Consider the following 20,281-nt stretch of genomic DNA (forward strand, 5'->3'; position numbering starts at 1 on the left):
AATATTAAAATAAATAGATACCTTTTTATTTATTTGTTTTTGGCAAGGAAATATTCAGCGGTTTAGACACCCATCTCTCCTCCTTCCTCTCTTCTCTCTCTTTAGAGTGCTGATGATATATGGAAACTAAATTCTGTAGAGAGTTCAAATTTTGAAGTTTATAAATGCTAGCCTTTCCTGTAGAAGAACTTTCTAATCTTGGATTATTTTTAACTTTTTCTTCCCATTGATATATCTCATGGGTAGGTCTTTTAAGCGGCATGAAGTACCAAATGAGCTTTTTTTTCCTGATTAATTCTTTTGCAAAGTAATGAAATTTGCTTACTTTCACATGGAAATACTGGAGTCAGAGGAGTAATTTTGTGTAAATGCCGACTTTAAAAAAGAAAAAGGGCTTTCTGTGTTTGCCCCATTCTCACTATCACTTATTTGAAAATGAATTAAACATTTAATTCATTTAATTTAAGTATTATCCTGAACTGATGGAAACCATGTAGTTTGACAAGTCTTACCACATTTTAATAATTTCTTATTAAGACTAATTTCTAAATGGTCATTCATAGCTACATATTCCGATCTTTCTCAGCTTTCTCAGTATTATGTTGTATCTTTGCATGACAAATAACGGGCTATTGAAAAAAGGTAAATCATTGAAGAAAAAATCAATCTATGCTGGGTCCAATGCCCATGGCAACAAATCTGCAGCGTAATAGCTTTTGAGGTACACTAAGCAACAAGGCAGTACTACACAATAAACCATATATTGTCATCTATCTGACTAATGCAAGGAAAACCACAGAAATTGAGGGGATTTCAGCCTGAGAACTCAGTAAGTACCTAAAATGCATGAACACAGTGTTTCTGTACAAAGGGAAGCAAACACCTTTTGGTTGCAAGGGTTTGAGCCCCCAGATACTGCCAGTAGCTTTGTGTTTCATCCCACAGCATCAGTTCTCAGCCAGCTGAAGCAAATTTATCCAGTCTCTGTCCAGACGCGGCAGCACATGGTCTGTATGAAATGGAGGCTCAGTTAACAGGTAGCTGTTAATAATGGAAAGGAGGGGGAAGGGAGATCATATCTCAGTTTTAACCCCAGTGAGCAGATTCCAACCAACCTCCTGTAATATGTAGTTTCACTAGAAGAGAATGATACATGACTTTTATCACAGATCATCTGTTTATTAGTTTTCCCAAACTCTCTGAATCATTCTGGTTAAGTGAATACTGTGAGTACAAAGAGATGATTCTGCAAAAGAGGGTAGATGTTCTAATGCAGAACTGGGCTGACAGTCTAAGCTATACACTTTTCAGCAAATTTTTTTTATATCAAAGTATCTTCTGCAAGACTTATCCAAGTAACAGACCTATTTTTTCTTCATAAACATATGGGCAAACTGGATGATTTGCACAAGAACACACACAAGTGCTTCCTTTCCTGTTTTTTTTGTAACTTGATTTTTATTTAAATACTTCCAAAGCATTATGTTAATGTACACTTTCTTCTGGTTCATGAATAACAAGTATTTTTAAGTCTCAAATAAGATCCTTGTACAATTTGTGTTTATAATTATATTTTGAGTCTCATTTTCACATGTTCAGTTCCTGAGCCAAATAGTATTGACTTTTCATTTTGAATGATGCTACACAGAACTGTAACACCTACTTGTACCTTTCAGTTAAGCAATATTTTTAATGGATGTTCCCTTGTTTATTTTTCAGCATGTTTCCATGGGATTACAGATGATAACTTTTAGTTGAGTTAACAGTCTCCATAAAGTTGCTTAGTGCAAAATCCATTGTTGGGGTTTTTTTCTGCATTAAAAAAATAGTTTACAACAGAAATTCTAGGTTATTTCATAGTCTAGAATGCATTAAAAGCATAAAGTCACGTGTATGTCAGAGACATATTTACAAATCTGTACAGTTTCTGTCCTTCTTTATTTACTGCGACTCTTGCCAGGCAACTAGGTTCAACTCTTACCACTCTGAGGTCAAATTCTCCAAGATAACGTATATCCATCACCTAAAAATGCTTTGTTTTGCTTACCAGCCCTGAGATTGATCGCTGCATGTAAGAGGGGCCCGATTCTGCACTCCATTTCATAAAGCCTACCTTCCATGGAGTTAGAGATGGTTACCACTGTGGCTCAAGGCAGAACATGGACATGGGTGAACCCCACCCAGGCACCTTTTCTTACTCCAATATTTTGATGTGTTGAACAACTGGTGTATTTTGACTAAGGCTGAGTGGCAGACGAATTTATTTCTGACCTGCAGATTATTCACAGTTGCCAGACTTTCTCTTGTTCATTCAGAAGGGTAAGGAATAGTACTTCATAATAAACTCACACTATGTTAAAGGATTCTAGGAAACATGCTCCCCTCTGTCCCTATTTATTTTCAGAACTGTTGAAAATGGAATATGCTGTTGGAAAAGCCTCTGTGCTTTTACACCAACAACCAGTTTAAAAAGCCAAGTGTTTGCATTTTGTCAACTGGATGCAATGTCTTTCTTTCCCAGGTCTGGTTTATCTTTAAAACCACAATAAGCAGCATGCAAAAGGGCTACCCATCTCCCATAGCCAAGGTCCATCCCAGACACCCCTCCAGCCAATGAAAGAGCAGAATGGTGAAAAAATCAGTCCTTCCACAGAGTTCACATGGCAAAACTATTATGCATGGCTTCAGTTGCCAGAGGTACTACTGGCTGTGAATTAAAATTCAGTATCTTGGTCAGTCAACATCATGTTCAGAAAAGCAGCTGACTTAATCGTATAGAGTTTCCCTGGAAAGTGCTTCATCGCTGTTTGGCTCTGTAGTAAGAGGCTATTCATCATAACACCTGGAATCAAAGGTGCTCTGACTCCTCTCCTGCTGATACTTAAGGAACAATGGTACTTAACAGTATTATCTGAATTCCAGGGAGACATCGTGATTTCTATAGGATGATTAGGATGAGAATGGAATTTCTTCACTAAGGCTAAAAGAACACCTTCCAGAAAAATAGCACAATGATCCAACATTCATGGCTTGTTAAATTCACAATGGTGAAGAAAATAACCTTAGTAATCATTGCAATAGTATCCATTAAAGTATGGTAGCATATAGTTTTTCTTTTTAAGACACATCAGGTAATAGTTTGTTACTGTGGTTTATCCTGACCGGCTTGGGCAGGTTCTAAAAAAGGAACAAACACCACATGTGTGGATGCTCCAAAAATATCCGTCTCCTATTCTTCCCTTCTTCTCTCCTTCTTTTCCTCTTCCACTGAGAATAGACCAAAAAGGCCTGACCAGCCCTACCATTACATTATAACCAGGTAACACAGAAATTAATCAATTAATTTATTATTAATAGGAGCAAAATGTAAAAGCAGAACAAATTGTAGGTGTAGTACCGAGCATGCTTGTGTCCTGCTGATGTCTCCAAAAGACCCTTGTGATAAAAATGTACAGATTCTTTAGCTCTGCAAAGTCGAATATGCTAAACTGTGACTTCAAAAGGTTGAAATTTATTTCTGTCTTCTATGTTCTTTTAGCACTGTTTTTTTCTTCTGCTTTCTGCACTGCTGGATTTTAGCATCCATGAGTCATGTGATCCTTCTAGCATCAGTATGTTTTTTCTTCTGATCTCTAGCATCTCTGCCAAACAGGCCCTGGTTAGACTTTCTGCATTTCGATGTGCTGGTGATGGTAGTGGTGGTAGCAATGATGTCTGGGTTGACACCTCCCATTTAATTTATAGACAGAATTTTTCTGCTGCCGTTTTTTGAAAAACCACACTGCCAGTACAGCTGCAGCCAGTAACAAGCAGAGAAGAATCACAATTACTGCTATGATAGCACCCTTACTGGACTTGGGACAATCCTCTCCCTCACAGGGCTCGGAAGTGGGAACAGGCTTTTGTCCAAGGCCCTGGGTGAGATTTTCTTGCTCAGCTAATTCCTGGGATGCTGTGTCAGTAAAGATGTCTGGAGCTGGTGCAGTGGTTGCTACTTGTTCTGGGTAGGTGGTTGTTTCTTTTAGTTCTGTGTGTGGAGTGTAATCGGAGGGGCTGACCATCACAGAAGTTTCTGACATGGATGTTTTTAAGCTGGTTATGTCAAACAGTATTGTTGTACTGGGCTCCTGAGTCACAGTTTCCAGAGATGCAGCTGGATGTTCCCCTGTGGCATCATCATAACCTCTGCTCACACTGAAGTTCTCCAGACCACTTGCTGATGTAAGTGATGCTGGTGTTTCTTTAGCCCCTTCATCATCTATCCTTGTTGTTGCTGCCACAATCTGTGTTAAACCTTCCTCTGGAGCTGGGCTACCATTTCCCGATTTTCTTACTTCAACATGGTTCGGTTGGTCAGTCGTGAGGATGATGTCATCTTCTGTTCCCATTGAACCATCAACTTTATCGCCCTCCTCTTCCTCTACTTCCTCCTCTACCACCTCTTGTGTTACTGGATAACCATCTAACCATGATTCATCAGTAATAGCAACTGCATCTATCACTGTCTTTGTATCATTAGCTGTGAGAATGGGTCCAATGGGGAAATCCTCACTGTCATAAAACATTTTGGGACCAGGTTCATCATAGACTGTCTTCCCTCCAATGTGGTTATCACCTTCAGGAAACTGTGCTTTAGTAGAATCATCTGTCTCTTTCTCCGATTCAGGTTCACTGAAAGTTTCTGATGGAAACCAAAACAAGTTTTTTTGGCTTAGAAGTGACACGGGGGACTCAGTTGGTGTCCTGCTTCCTTTTTCAGAAGTGTCTGTGTCCTGAGTAACACGTTTGGTGCTTCCAGTTCTTCCTTCCTCTGAACTTTTACTCAACGAAAACTGTTCTTGCTCCTGCTCAATTTCTTCCTTGCCATTGCTATGTTCATTCTCAACAACAGGTATTGATCTGTCATCAGGAAAGTTATCTTCATAGTCAATGTGTGCCTCGGTTTCATCTAGAAACATTAAAAACAAACCACAGAAGCCAACATTTAATTTCTTCAGGAAAGCACTGAGATGATTTAATGCAATAAGCCAAGAAGAAAGGTGCAATGAAGAGTGACTTTTAGACAGTATTTTTCATTCTATGTTATTGTTTATTTGAAAGGGACATGGTCCACCACAAGCTGATACTCAATATAAAATTTTTTTAAAAATCAGATAAGCGCCAACACTAACTGCTAGTATCTTACCTTTCCAGATTTAAAAATGTATGTAAATAACTTACTGTCTGCAGTTAGAGGACTTCCTTCAGTTGCTTATACTTCTCTCAAAACTTGCTCTCCCTGATATGACTCTGCCAGACTCGAGAAAAGAATTTCATCACATTCAAGCAAGAAATGTGCATGGAGAGGAAGGTATAGCAAAAAGCAATCAAGTACTAATTGACAGTTAAGAAAACCCAACCCAAACTAAACTAGAAATTTTACAGCAACTTCATCCCTTTTGAGCCAGATGACTTTAAAGGATTATATGGAGTACCTTATGTTCAAAATATCAAGGTACATATTTTCTGCTTTTCTTCAGTTACCTTGGTGTTGCAATGTTACAACACCTGGGGCCAGAACTGTCTTTCTCATTCCATGAGAGCTCTTCAAAGCTGCCTGAGGAAGACCCCACCACCAAGCTGACTTTGAGTTCTGCTTGTTTTCATCTGAAGAACTTAAATCCAATACTTAAAGCCTAACTCCTAGGTATCATGATAATACTGTCTGTAAGCAACTCTCAGGCTTCCAATTTTAAGAAATTGGAAGAGAGGAAAAAACCAAAATCAAACTGGTAAAAAACACCTCAGAGTGTAACAGAGGGGTGGATTCATTGCAAAGTTTGAGTTTAATTTAGCAATACTCCCCATGTCTCAACACACCTAGCACTCAAAGCAAAATAGGCTTGACTTAACGCATGAAGGTAAATGTTTGAATTTGAATGAAATAATGCATTGTAATTTATATTTCTTCCACTCTTCTAAAAGCTTAGCTCAATGAAACATTTTCCAAACTGGACAGGATGGTTGATTTTCAGCTCACACAAGTTTTACTCCTTAGAAAGTTGATGTAATTGCTGAGATTTATGCTGGCATTAAAAGTCATAGAAAACAGTGCCTTGGGATATGGAAAATAAAACAAACTGAATCATGGTGAGAATTTTTCTTTTTAAGAGAGTGTTTAGTCTTTCATGAAGACATTGAAGCAATAGACCTGGCATGGCACAGGAAAAAAGAAATTAATAGGAGAATCTGTATTACAGATCAATGCACTCATAAAGCCTTATCTTTTTTTTTGCCTTTTTACACTCAACCAATTTTGCATTACATTTTCATCTGGGGCCTGCCTCAATTCCCGCCTGAGTCACATTCTCCTCGGAGACTGCTTCCCAGACTTCTGGCAGAACCATATTTGGTCTACTCTTAAAAAAGATTAGAAATATTGTCAAACCAGTCTGACCAAAAACGCTTAGCAGTGATACAGCTCCCACCAGCTCACTTTTTGCCAGAACAGCTTAAGCCAGGTGCCAAAACAGAATGAGTATTAACAAAAGGTATTTTCCTTGGAATAGCATTTTGGTCTACCAGAAATCAAAGCAGTTATGCCGAGGAAACCAAAATGTGTGACAAAATGTGCAGAGAGTTAATACCTCTGTGAAAGCTATCGTCCTGTAGAGCAGGTCTTCTCATCTCACAAGAAGGGTTTTGGGGGAAACTTGCACATGATAAAACAGTGCCAACAATTGGCCTCTCTCTCTCCTGTTCCCAGTGTCCTCATCTGCTTGTGTAATCCTCTACATCCTCTCTATCTTCTCCAAAGCAGAAAAGACTTCTGTCTGGTGCAAGGGTAACTTAACAATCAGGGAAATATAACTCTTGGAGTGGAAAGCTTCCTGGTAGGACTCTCACTTTTCTAGTTAATCCTAAAATCTTTTCCAATAGTTTTTCAGAATTTTGTAAATGAATGGAGACTAACTCTGAATACTGAAGCATTTTAGAAACATGTTCATGAAGCTCTGCATGGCACTGGCCATTGCTATGTTGCACTTCTACTAGCCATCAAACATTTATCTCATTTCGTCCCTTGTCTTGCTTTGCCTTAAGAATTTTTCTACCTGGATGGCACTCTCTTTGCATGGAAGTGGTGTCTCAAACCATTTTGTCGTCCATCCAGACTCCTGCTAGAAGTTGATATCTGGCATGCCTGCTTCACTAAAGTCCAGTGTGGGTGTCTCAGGACAGCCCATAGGTGTCTGTTGCATGTATATGAACTGGAAGATCGTAATGTGAGAAGTCACCATTTACCAGCTGTTATAGTCATTGTTTTCTTTTTTGAGATGCATCATCACACCAGTCTGTCTTCACTTGTCTGTCTCTTGTACCTCTATTTTTGCCACTCATTTACTTTTCAGACTGCAGTAATTCAGCTGAGGTTGAAACATGAATTTTTATGTTATGGTGTTCTAGAGCAGGTTCACGCATCCATGAAAAAAATTGCATCCACATGCTTGTGTTGTTTCCTCCAGACCTATTATTTAGTTAGCAGTATGAACGAGCAGCTAGTATTCATCTCATTGACCATACCTTAAGTACTGGTCAATGAGATGACCAGTATGATCCATACTCATTCACCAACGAGTATGGATCACTATGAATGCTTAACAACTGAAGTAACATGCTTTTTATAGAATTTGAAGCTTTTTCTCTTTAGTGCCTCTCCTGCCATATAGTTTCAGCCTATGGAGGCACACCAGAAAAAAGCACATGCTCCTAAGAAAATACAAGTCCTCAGTGTATCAGAACATATTAAAGATTTGTTGAAACATCGATCAAGTCTCTATCAAACCTGCTGTCTTTGGGCCTGATCCTGCCTGTAGAGAAATGAATTGATGCTTTCTTAATGCTGAGCTGAGGAAAGAAAAGGCCCATTGTAGTCTAAAGGGAGCCTGAGATTGGAGCTCATTATGCACTGCTCGTCACTGCATAAGGGAGTCTTGTTCCTTCTGACAATTAGATTGTGGTCCAAGTTGTAAAGCTGCTATAACATATTTTCATATGCAATCTCACGTATTTCTATAGTTTATAGCATAGACTACCACCATAACTAATGTTAGCTTACAGGATGCCAGAATGAAAGCAGCTATTGAGCTCTCTAACCATCAAAGGAAATACAGACCCCCTTACTCTGAAGCTTTGATTTATATGATCCTGGATTGATTTACACAGTAACAATACCCTGTTCTTTCTTCTGGGCCTCCGACCTTCAAACGGGTCTTGGACTTAGTATTTAGTGATTTTGTGTTACCACGACAATCTGTTAAGTTCACTGTGAGCTTGATTTTCAAAAATAGATTGCACAATTTTTGCTCTTCTTTTTGCTCACCTCCTTGGCATTTTCTTGAACTTTTGAGCTCCCTGAATCTTAGTGTTGGTACTGAAGAGCAACAATCAAAGCAGATTCAGCTCCACCTCTTATCCAAATAGTTGTAACCATTATTTATATCCATTTTTAAAACAGCTAGTAACTGATTTAAAAGTGATTGCATCTTCCTTTCTACCCAGGCAGGTCTTAAGGTTTTAAGAAGAGCTAGCACTAAAATTAAGTTATCCAAGAACAGAATCTTTCTGTATTTGGTCACTGTTACATCTTACCCCCACCCTCCTCTGGCAGACTCAAGGATCAGTGAGTTTTACCCGATGTCTAAGGGATTACTGAGGCTAAAATGAACCTTTTACAGCAACAGATGCTGCACTGACATAGTACCAAAGACATGAAGCTCAATTAAAAGATAAAATCCTTTTAATTTTTAATTAAACATTTTTGGGAGGATACTGTCCTTAAGAGCTTTCATCTCCTTCAATTTTTGATCCTAATGTGAAAGCAGTGACCAAACACAGAGACAGGCGAATACAAAGAGCTTGGTTTTACACCCTCTAGGATCAGTTTAATTTTTCTTCTAGATAGCATATTGGCATCCAAGCTCTATTTTGAGTGTTGCTATTTTGGACAACCATAAAGTGCACTGCATATTTTGTGGATGTATTTTTGGAGTACAGGAAATTGAAACTTGATTCTATGTAGACCATCATTATAAACACTTCTACTCTATAAAAACATCTTTATTCTGAGAATCTCAAAGTAACTACAGCAAGCATTAACAAGACAGCATCTGTTCTAAGGGTGGGAAGGAAAAGGGCATGTAGACCAATTTGCCCAAGATCAGTCAGATTTGTGAACTACAGCATCTCAATGAATTATCCATTTGACTTGGATCAGGCACACAAACACACTTTTGTCGAGTCAACCAGAGTACGCTAGACAGATATTGTGTTGCTTTTTGTCTTTTGCAATAACTACAAGAAGGAGGATAAATTTTATTCCAGCAGAAAGCCTGTTAATATAGATAAATAAACCATCAATTTTTTTTTCTAATTCCATTTGGCAGAATCAGTTCATGCCAGATCGATACTTTACATTAATCTAATACAACCGCTCACTGACAGGCCTGAAAAGGGAACTGAAGTTTGTCATAAGAAATGTTTTGACAGGCCATGGAGATATTTTTTCCTGATTTTATTTTTCCGTCACAACTCTTCCTTTGCACTCTCAGAATAAAAAAAAAAAAAAAAGCATTTCCAAAGAAGATAAAAAGCCAAAGACATTTTGTTTGATTCTCTTAATTTGAAAAAAAACCAACAAAAAAACCAAAAAAACCCCCAAAAAACTAAAAGACATGAAAAGAAATGGTGCTGGTCAGTTGTGCTTACAGACCACATGAATGTGAATCAACTCAGAAAACAATGTTTGAAGTAATGAGAATAAGCAAAGTAATGAGAACCAGGCAAAATGACTGGGAGCTGCAGGTAAAACTTTCAGAGATGGTCAGAGTTAGCCAAATCCAACTCTGAACACACTAGGCAATTATCCAAGTGTTGACACTGGAGAGATTCCTTCGATGTGCAGAAGAAAGGGACACTTCTGCCACAAGCATATAGCTGGAAAAGCCCAAAGCAACCCAGAGAAAAGGATAAATAGATTATATTTTTGAGCCAGTTTTAGGGCAGAGATGGGCAGGATTTCCCAGCTTTATCATCTGCCTTCTCTTTGAGGAAGCAAACTCTTGGGGATGCAGCCTAATGCAATGCAGCCCTGATCTCCCTCACAGAAGTGTTGGTGTTAATGCTTCTGATATTGAACCTGTAGTTCATTTTGGGAAAAAAAATGAATGTCATTTAGCAATGGTCACTTTAGTCTCTGCGCCTGCAGGACAGCCACAGCACGGCATGTATACATCTGCTTTCAGACCTTACCACAATCTTCAGGATATATTTTGTGAAACAAATGCATTATTTCCACAAAAATAGAAAAAATAATAAAATACAAAACTCATGTATTTCCCTGTTCTCTGCTTAAGGTTGCCTTGTTGGGTTGAATATCCTTGTGTTTTCAGCTAGAACAGAGCATCTTTTCATGATGAGGAGTTACAGGGAACACTAACTGTTCAGAGCCACTTTTTTTCTTAAAAAGTGTCTTGATTAAAAATTACAGTATATTTTCTGTTGTGCACAATGTACATTAAAGCTATTTGTAATGTACTGTTTTCTTAATTTCCAACATAGTTTACTGTATCAAAAATCCACTTAATATAACCCCAAAATCATCTTGTTCAGTTATGCCCACAGTCAAGTTTTGCCATGTATTTTGGGTTATATGTGTATTGATGCATAATTTTTTTTTCATTGAATTTACAAATCTGCCAACTGTATGGTCGTACACTTGCATCCTGGGTGCCAGAATGACCTGTATCTCTTCTTACTGGATCAAAACAGAGAGGAAAGATGATCATAAAGTGACTTCAAAGAACACTTGAGGGCTATATTTAGACACTGCTGTGATGATAGCTCTTTGACTCTGTATTTGCTCTGGGTGAACAACTGGGAGGGTAAAGCAGGCCCAGTGTTTTTACACAAACAAGAAAAATATAAAATTATTGTGGTTTAGTCTGCTATTCTGCCTGGACAGCTGGGCATTATAATGCAGAAGGTACCAACTAGAACTATGATACACAGGTATAGCATCCACAAACCTCAGAAAGCTTTATGAAATTAGATAAATGTCATCACTCTTTCACAGGTGAGGTGGAGCAAGAAGCAGAGAGCAGTATAGTGACTTCTCCACAGTCTCAGAGACAGTGAAACATATAGGAACAGGCTTATATCTCTCAATCCTCTGACGGTAGTTTTCTCCCAGTGGTCCCACCGTGTTGGTGTAAGAGCATTGGGAACACTTCATGTTTCCAGTTGCTCACCCAGCGCAGATGCAGAGCAAGGGAACTGTATCATCTTACCAGCCTCTAAACATAGCACTTAAATGTTCATTGAGGAACATCTTTCCACTGTTGTCAGCTGGTTAGGACAGTAGTCCACTCTGCCAACAGGGATATAAATTCTCTGTTAAGTCCCATAATTAACCTTCATGATAGGAAGGTGCTCTCTTGCCTCAAAGCACTTATAAAGCAGTGTGCATGCTGAATTCTGGAGTACTTAATAATTATTCTTCTCTCTCCTATGACCCCAAAATATCAGTCAACTGTAAATCAGGTTTCTTTTAATTAAATTCCTTTCTTTTTTTTGCTGTTCTTTTTCATTGAATTCTTACTTTTTAAAAAATAATGAACCCTAGTATCACACGTTTCAGTCTTCCTGTAAAGTATTTTTTCTTAAAAATTTGTGATCAGGAAGATTAAATATATAATTATTAGTTGAACACTTATTGTATTTTTTATCCCAGGTCCTTTAAGTGTTTGAAAAACAATAATTAGAGGAAACCCTTCAGCACGAAGTCTACATTGAAACAATTTAAAAAATCATAATCCACAATATCACATCTGCCCCAAGTGTCATTGTTGATGTTTGTGACTTTACAGCCACACTTTCCTATTTCTTTTTAAAATATTTTTCTCTCCCCTGTGGCTCCCCTGTGTGAAAGGCTCAGGCAGAACACGAGAAATAGACCATTTATCCAGAGGAAACAGTGAAACACACACAATTCAAATGGCCTGATTCTCTCCCTTCCTTACTTTGATGTAATACAGTTTTATTTCTGTGTGTGGTGAAGTTAGCGTTTCCACTAATCTCAGTGAAGGAAAAAGAAGTATCAATTTGGTGCAGATTACTGGAGATTCAGACCCACTAGGTTAGTTGAAGATGTCCCTGCTTATTGCAGGGCTGTTGGACTAGATGACCTTTAAAGGTCCTTTCCAACCCAAACAGTTCTATGATTCTGTATTCTATGATCAGATGTAGATACTCTTTTTTCTGTCTTTCCCTCCATGCTCCTCCTCTATGCCCTGCAATATTTTGCTTAATCATCCGAACTACTGTTTGTAAGAACAGTTTCAGAAGCAGAAGTAGTTCAGAAAAATGTTGGTTCTTTTATTTTGGGGTTTTTCTTACATCTCTACCATTTGGATGGGTTTGAAAGTCTGGTTCCCAGGTGCACAGACATGACCTATTTCTACTAAGAACAAGTTTGACCTTTTCTCATGATTATCCATTGCCTGATGGTATATATTCATAAGTAAAAATAACTCTTTGCAAGCCCCTGGGCATTAAGGAATATATAGGTTCTGAAACTGATATGCTAACTCTAGCCCATATAGATAGCTCAGCTAGCCAATGGCTGCCCAGTCCTTTGCCTAAAATTTATCTGTTTTGCTAGAAATAATGTCTTAAAACTGTGATTCCCAGGGCTTTTATATTTTGCTTGGGGTTTTGGTTCAGTTGGGGTTTTTTTGTTTGGTTGGTTTTTTTTGTTTTTGTTTTGGTTTTAGTTTGGGGTTTTTTTGTTTTGGGGTTTTTTTGGGTTTTGTTTTGGGTTAGATTTATTTTGGGGGTTTTCGTTTGTTTTGTTTTTTCAATAAAAATCTGTTTTCTTGAGTCAAGTCATTTGATAAAAAAAATCCACTTTCATTCCTTTTAATGGAATAAATATCTGGGCAGCCGCTATTTTGTTTGTAGACAAAAACTAGAGTACAAGTTAAGAATTGTTCACCTTTTTATTGGGGTAAATTAAAAAATGATACACTTTTTTTAAAAAACTTTTCCGTCTCACTGCTTAGCTACAACACAAAATGCATTTCTGCCACACTGTCACAGATGACTTCTATGGCACAGGTAGGTCTCTTAACTTACATAAGTCTTTAATTTTCCCAGATTAACAAAAGGAAGCAGCATTTATCATATGTGTAAGGCCAGAGGTTCAAAAGGAGTAAAGCTAAAGGAAAGGCCTAGTAAAAGCTCAGATCATCCCATCTAGCTTCTTACAGGGCTGTGGAAATAGTCAAGAACTTAAAAGGGGTTTTATATTGAATGGATTCTGCTGCCCAGAAGGAACTTTCATGCTCATATAAGTATGAAAAAGTTATCCTTTCCTTTGGTTTATGGGAGTTGTCTACCAATGGGATTGTAGAACCCTTGTTGGGCCAGATAAGGCATTGACCTTCCCAGGGACTGCCCAGAACACACCCCTGCGAGCATGGAACAATCTTGATTAGGCTGATGGGAGGATGTGACCTGCTGGAGGGATGCTCCCTGTGTTGGGTGAGCTTACCTTTGACACAGGCCTGGACCTGCCCGTACCACTCCCCACAGCTGTCACAGAGTAGCGTGAACGCTGTCTCCTTGTTGCCCATGATGTACCCCTGGGCACAAACATACAGCAGCTCATCCCCCATTTCAAAGCCAGTGTGGCCATGCAGAATGGTGTGGGGGAAAGATGGTGGGTCCCCACAGGGCTTGTCTGAAAGGTAAAAAGAGACAAGATTGTAGAGACCTTGCAATAGTCTTTTAATATGGTGCTAATAGTGATGCTGAAAGAGTTATCCTGAGGATAAACTTATACATGTCCACAGAAATCTCATCTGTTTAATGCTCTTATGCTCCTTCACAACTATTTTCAGCTGTATTTGAGGAGGTATATATTGGGCTATAACTGTGATGCAATAACCTTAAAAAGGCTTTTGTTTGGAAGCTGAAAAAGTGACCTCCAAGACTGTGCTCCTAAATATGTAGAAGGAGAAACATCTTCAGAGAGCACCCTTGCTATTTTGCAGGAGACTACTTTTAGGGCATCATCAGCACAAGGTCCTACAAGCAACAGTTCCATTGACATCAGTTCATGTCCAGTGTTTTCAATGGGCAACAGTTTTAACAGAAAAGCTTTTCTCAGTCTCCTTTCTGCAAAAGCTCAGGCTTTCCTGCTTTTGCCCTGGGGACATTCTGCAAAATCCTTCTGAGTCTCAGCTGCTGCTTTTCCCATCATCTACCCTCTTCTGACCCAAGCATAGGTAAATACATGCTTGTTTAGAAATATGATGTATTTATGTTGCCAGCTGTTTATCTTGTAGTGAAATGAAAATCCTACAATAAACATCCACCCTCTGTGAAAGTTCCTTTGGATCAGGCTTTCAGAAATCATCTGATAGACCTGACTAACCACTTCTCAACTGGGTATGCTGAAAAAGAGCTACCACTAATATACGGGACATGCTACTGAAGTCAAAGCTTTGAAGTCTGTTCTCTATACTGTGCACGCACACACATGCATATAAATATATATAAATATATATATATATATATATTTACTGTCTAACACCTTCAGAACTTAGTGGGAGTCATGCACACACACTGACAGAAAAAAACAAGCTGTTGAGGCTACACAAAGCTCAGTCTATGAACAGTCTTATGGAGGTTTGGCATCTGAGGAAGTGAGGCGCAGTTAGCAGCTAATGCCTTTCCTGTGAACTGGTCAGATGAATAGAGATTGATGTGGATGAAAGGAATAAAAAAATATTTTACTGCCTCATAGGAAGGCTACAGAGCCCTGCATTTCATGTACTTTATTTATATAGCTACCTCTATTGGTACAAATGAGAGCTGTATGTCTGCTCTGAGGGAAGTATTGATCCCAAGGTTGCATGGGACAATTATACATCAGAGGATACATCAGAGAGTATTCTTATCTACAAAGTCTTACTTCTTGACCCTGTGGCCAGAGGAAGCATACAAGTAACACATTAGTTAACTATGGCAAACACATTCAAAAATCACATTATAACCTTCCAGGAAAGAAGAAAGGTGGAGGGATCTTTACAGTAAAATTTGACAACAGACATGGTAACAGAATTATGAGAGCCTGAAGGAGAGATCTGGCTGGTGTTGAATAGAAAGCAAAGTAGAGATTTTAAAGATGTTCATGGACCAACACTCTGTGGGGAACTTTTGACTCTCTTGTGACTTTGTAAGGTCATGCCTTTGCTGCAGAGCATATTGAGTGGCAGCATGGACAAGCTTAAGTGAAAGCTGATATCTTGCAAAGACAAACTCAAGTTCCTACATCCATTTTGCTGCTGTCCTCTCCTGTGTAAGATGTACAGGAATTTTCTGGGTTACAGCATCTTATGGCTCCTCATCCTGCTGCAGTCTTGGTTGCTATGACAATTCCTGCTCATCCTTTTGCCAAACATGTTCTTTCTGGTACATGTACAGAAGTGACACTGGCACAGCAACTCATCAAACTGAGCCACTTCTGGGGACAGGCTTCAGGTTTTTGCCTGCAGCCTTTGTACTAGGAGCTGGAAGAGCACGAGCTTATTTGTAACAACAATTTGTGCCCAGTGCTGGCATTCGGGCCATTTTCTTGCTGGAAGAGAGGAGGCAGATCTGGGCCACAAAGCGTGACAGAGGGTGTGTTGGCAGCAGCTTGTCATGTAGAGGAACAGTAGTGCTCTTTGTTAAGGCGACCACAGGGGTTGCCTGGAGTGGTGATGCTGGTAGATGAGGACTGGGCTCCTCTAGTGCTGAACTCTCGATCTGGAGCTCTGATTTTCCCCTCATCCATCCTCCCATAAACCAGCATATTGTCTCAGTGTTTGATAAAAAATTAGCCCACTGCATGGTTCCCAGTAGAAGAGCATGATGTTCTTGATACTTGAGGGCCATCCAACAGGTCCCGTGCTCTGCCTGCTTGTGTCCGAGATCACATCTCAAACCTGGAAATTTGGAATCGGTTTCTGGACATCATGACCCTTCCTGAGTTTTTTATATATTGACACTGAGGTCAATCACGTAACACGGCTCCATATGTTGATAACTGACCTCCAGTAAACAAGAGAGGATTGGGCTACAGAGCAAGATAGGACAGCACAGCGCAGATATAAGAAAATGAGTTAAAGTACACAGAAGATCCTCCTGTCAGCAGTAGTTTGGCACAGACTGTCTCCTTGAGTGAAAACCACCGCTACAGTCAAGAAAGACCTTAATATACATGTGTAGAAATCAGGACAGAGTCAACATCTGAAAAATGATAGGGAATAAGTGGCACAGCAAAGATGTAAGTGTTGAGCAAAAATATGTTAGGGCTAGTAATGGCTCTGGTTACAGACCTCTTAGAGACTCATTAACTAAATTTTACATGGGACTGAAGAGGCCTCCTGTTAATTGAGTTAGCATATTCAGTCAATTACTGTTTTTTAGGAAAAATGGCTCCTTAGAATACTGGCTTTAACTCCAAATCTTGTGTGGAAAGGAGTTTGTGACAAGTGATATCTGGCAAAGAGTTGACACACGTCACTTTAAGAACACAGCACCTCTCCTCCCCTACCTGGATTCCTCCAGAAGCATCTTTACTTGAATTACAAGCCCCCATTAGTTTGTAAAGACTCTTTTTGAGATGTCTTGATAGAACACTGTCTACAGAAAGGGCAGCCTAAGACCAATGCAGAAAAAATCAACATGAAAAAGATGCAGACTTCAGCTTCCATATCACCCGGCAGAACTGGGAATTTACTGGAATCTGTTTTTCTGCAGTCGCTACTTTAACTGTGTACCACGCTCTGAAAGCTGACATGAGACATCCGCTTTGACATAAAGCACCCCCTGTTACAACCCTTCAATTCAGTAGAGTTTTTCCAGAGAGACCACTGGAATTTGTAGGATGTCATCTCGTCATTAAGAAATTAGAAAACACAACTCTTAACAGTCAGGCCTGTGAAAGAGATGAGTGAAGATGTTTGTTTTCCTTCTTGATTGCAGAGACCTGAAAGTATATGGAATTTTTCTATTTGGATAAAAGTACTGCGAAAATAGAGTACAAAAAACCAAACCTCAATTATAGCCAATGTAAGTGTTGTTTGTAAGCTACCGGTGTTGGGATGCCAATACCTCTTACATCGATAGAACTTGTAAGACTTTATTTGTTTAAATGACATCACCACATAGGTGGGAATTCACTGTCAGCTATATACGAAGCTGGAAAAAAGAAAGCTGTAGCACTAAAAAACCGAAAAATTTTATATCCACAGCAAAGCATGACAAATACAAAGAAATAGTTCAAATATTACACAAAGCAAACTGCAGTTTGATTGCTCTTGTAAAGTACATTTAATATATTTTCTGTAAAGAACACACTAATTTCTTTTTTTATACTGTTGAAAAAGGCAAACTGAAATATGTATGTAAACCATCAAGCTTCGATGGATATCTGGAGCCAGGAGTCATGTTTAAAAAGTTTGATTTGCATTTATGCTGTACTGTACTACAAGTTGCTGCCTGTTTAGTTTTCCTGTGGTGGCAGCAAATCAAAGCCTTATGGAACAGAGATCTTACTTGTTGCCTGTAAATATCAGTGGGTGACTGAAAGAAAGAACCGGTAAAACTTGGGAGCTATTAACAAAAAGATCTTTCCTTTGCTGCATAAAAAAAAATAAGAAAGAGAACCAAAAGTATTATGTACATATGAAATTGAACGGTATGTGGTATTACAAAAAAAAAAATAAGACAGGCAGGAAAAATTCCAGCTTTCTGGTTTTCTTGCTTTATCTACTTTAAACTTTGAGGCATTTTCTTACGAGCTTTGCTAGAGAATAAATACACACTCTGTGTTACAGATCTGACTTTATGTGTGATGCTGCATTTTCAGAATAGGCAGAATCTAATAAACTTTTAGGTATATTTTGGCACTCAGGGCTAAGAGAGAAACTTCTGATCTCAGCACATCCTGAGCTGTTACAGAGTTGTCTTGCTGACTCTAATGGCTGCATAAAACATCACTTTACGGGAAATCAAGAAGACACATTTCTCTGTACTGTGAAAACTGCAGCTATTCTCACAACATTCATAAAACATTACAGCTACATCTTTCCTTGTCAAACACAACTCTTAGTACCAATTCCATGTAAAACAACTTAGCCTTAAAGGTTGTTGTGATTCTTCTGTGTGTACAGAACAAATACCATTTCAGAAACAAAACCAAAAAAAAGTCTCTCTCTCTTCAGGATTTTTATTTTCCTGACGTTGCAAGTGCACCCAGAGCTCTTCCTAGCACCTGACCACTGCCCCTGCTGTTGGGGCATGCTGAGGTGTGTGCTTAAGGAATTTGACTGAACTCATTTGCATGCAAAATGTTAATTGAGTCAAGGTTAATTATAAATCAAGGCCTAAGAAGGAAATTTTTGTAATGGTCTGTACTAGAAGTTTCATGGTGGTTCAAGATGCCCTTTACACTATCCTAAGAACTGCAAATAGAGTTTGAAGAGCTACTATCTTCAACTGAAGAAGAGAAAGCTAATGTGACTCTTCCCTCTGTCCGTTCTCAACCAACCAACCTCTGACAAAGAAGGAAAGCTGATGAGTGTCTGCTCATTGTGGTGAGAAGAGTTTAAAAGAGGAAAGAGTCAAAGCCAGGTGTCTTTTCCATCGGGATGGGCACATGTAGGACTCAGCTCTTACTGTTCCCACATGCAGTTCTGGCCCACTGATGAACAAATCAGAGTGTTCGTATCTCCAAGGCAGCCACAGCACAGTGCCCCTCTGCCCAGCCAGCCATTCCCAGACCCAGCAAGGAGCTGAGAGTGCCCTGAGGGTGGGGAGATGACGGGTAAAGGGTGAGATTGAGAAATACTGGAGAAACAATCAGATGAATTTCATATGGGACTGCAGATTATTGGTTGGATGAATATAGAAGAAATTAAAGGGCTGGAAGAAATTAATATGGGGACATAGGTCTCAGTGTAAGAAACCTGGGATTTATCAGTTTCAATAGGGTAAAACAACTTGCCTTTTGTATTTAATACCAACGTATTTCTGTATTATAATTGAAATTATAGTGCTTAAAAGTGATGCCCAGTTTTCTAAAAGAAAAAAATATTCATGAGGTTTCATGAATGAACAACTCATTAATCCAGACTTAGATGTGTAGTTACGAGCCATATGTACAAAACATCAAAACAGATATGCTATGTGTGAGATTGTGGCACAGTGTTTGCTGTTGCTGCTTCTTACTGGGCATTTGCTAAAACTAGAAGTGGCATCCCTGAGGTGTAGGATATCGTTTCATTGGTCAACAGCTCTGTGCTGGTTTGTGTGTCACTGTGTGTTATACTTGCACGTTAAAGCTATTTCCTTTCTGGACTTTGCTCTTTCCATACCAGCTACAAACTAGGCTCTGCCACACAACTTCTCTTAAGCCTTTCCGTTCAAACATTGGCTCTGCATCCCAAATATTTTATATTTTCAAAGAAGAGGGAACCTTACAGTCATCCAAAAATGTTTCTGTGTATATGAACTGTTTGGTGAGTGCATTGGAATGATCATCCCATTCTGCCATCAGAAAATTCCCTGCCTTGTACACAACAAGTTGTCAAAAAAATTAGTTGTTCTTGTAAATGACCTGAATTTTCCCCGAATTTTAACTATGCAGTTTCTGAGTCCTATGTAGTACTCCTTTGCAGCATAACCTTGTCTGTTATGTTCTTATCTTCATCTTTACTAGCCCGTTACCATGAGCAGTAACCAAATGCAAAAGGTAAACACAGCTCCTTCTCTGAGACCCAGCATCTACGTGTAAGCTCAGATGGAGCAGGTTGGGACAGACAGGGGAGCACAAGGGCACAATGGAACAATAGTGGCCAGAGCAATGATTTCAGCATCCCACAGCTGTCCCACCCACTGCAAGGTTTTTCTCGAGGGGGGAATGATGACAAAAGAGAGATTTGAAGGAAGACAATGAGAGAGTTTTGCAGATGTTTACAGGGAGCTGCTCCTATATGTGAGGAGCAGCATGGAAGGAAGCACAAAGGTGCTTGTGTGACAACATTAGCAACTGGGTGACAGAGCTGGCATTGCTCACAGCAGCACGGAGCCTGGATTTGATATCACAAGGCTTATTTGAGAGGATGGTCAAACTCTACTAAAATCGCTCTTTCTAAAGAGAATGATTTGGTACACATCAAATATGCATAACCTC

At 39.1% G+C, this 20,281-nt stretch overlaps 1 protein-coding gene across 1 annotated transcript in view; it reads right to left on the reverse strand.

Moving 5' to 3' along the window:
- Nucleotides 1–3,625: 3,625 nt before the first annotated feature.
- SUSD5 (sushi domain containing 5) overlaps nt 3,626–20,281 on the reverse strand; it is a 39,701-nt gene continuing 23,045 nt past the window's right edge. Inside the window, exons 4-5 of the mRNA XM_032701280.1 lie at nt 13,589–13,777; nt 3,626–4,948 (exon numbers count right to left, since the gene is read on the reverse strand). Coding sequence (XP_032557171.1) covers nt 3,660–4,948; nt 13,589–13,777 — 1,478 coding nt within the window. The 3' untranslated portion in view covers nt 3,626–3,659. The remainder of the gene's footprint in view (nt 4,949–13,588; nt 13,778–20,281) is intronic.

Source organism: Chiroxiphia lanceolata, chromosome 1, assembly GCF_009829145.1.
Source record: "Chiroxiphia lanceolata isolate bChiLan1 chromosome 1, bChiLan1.pri, whole genome shotgun sequence".
Classification (NCBI taxonomy): Eukaryota; Metazoa; Chordata; class Aves; order Passeriformes; family Pipridae; genus Chiroxiphia; species Chiroxiphia lanceolata.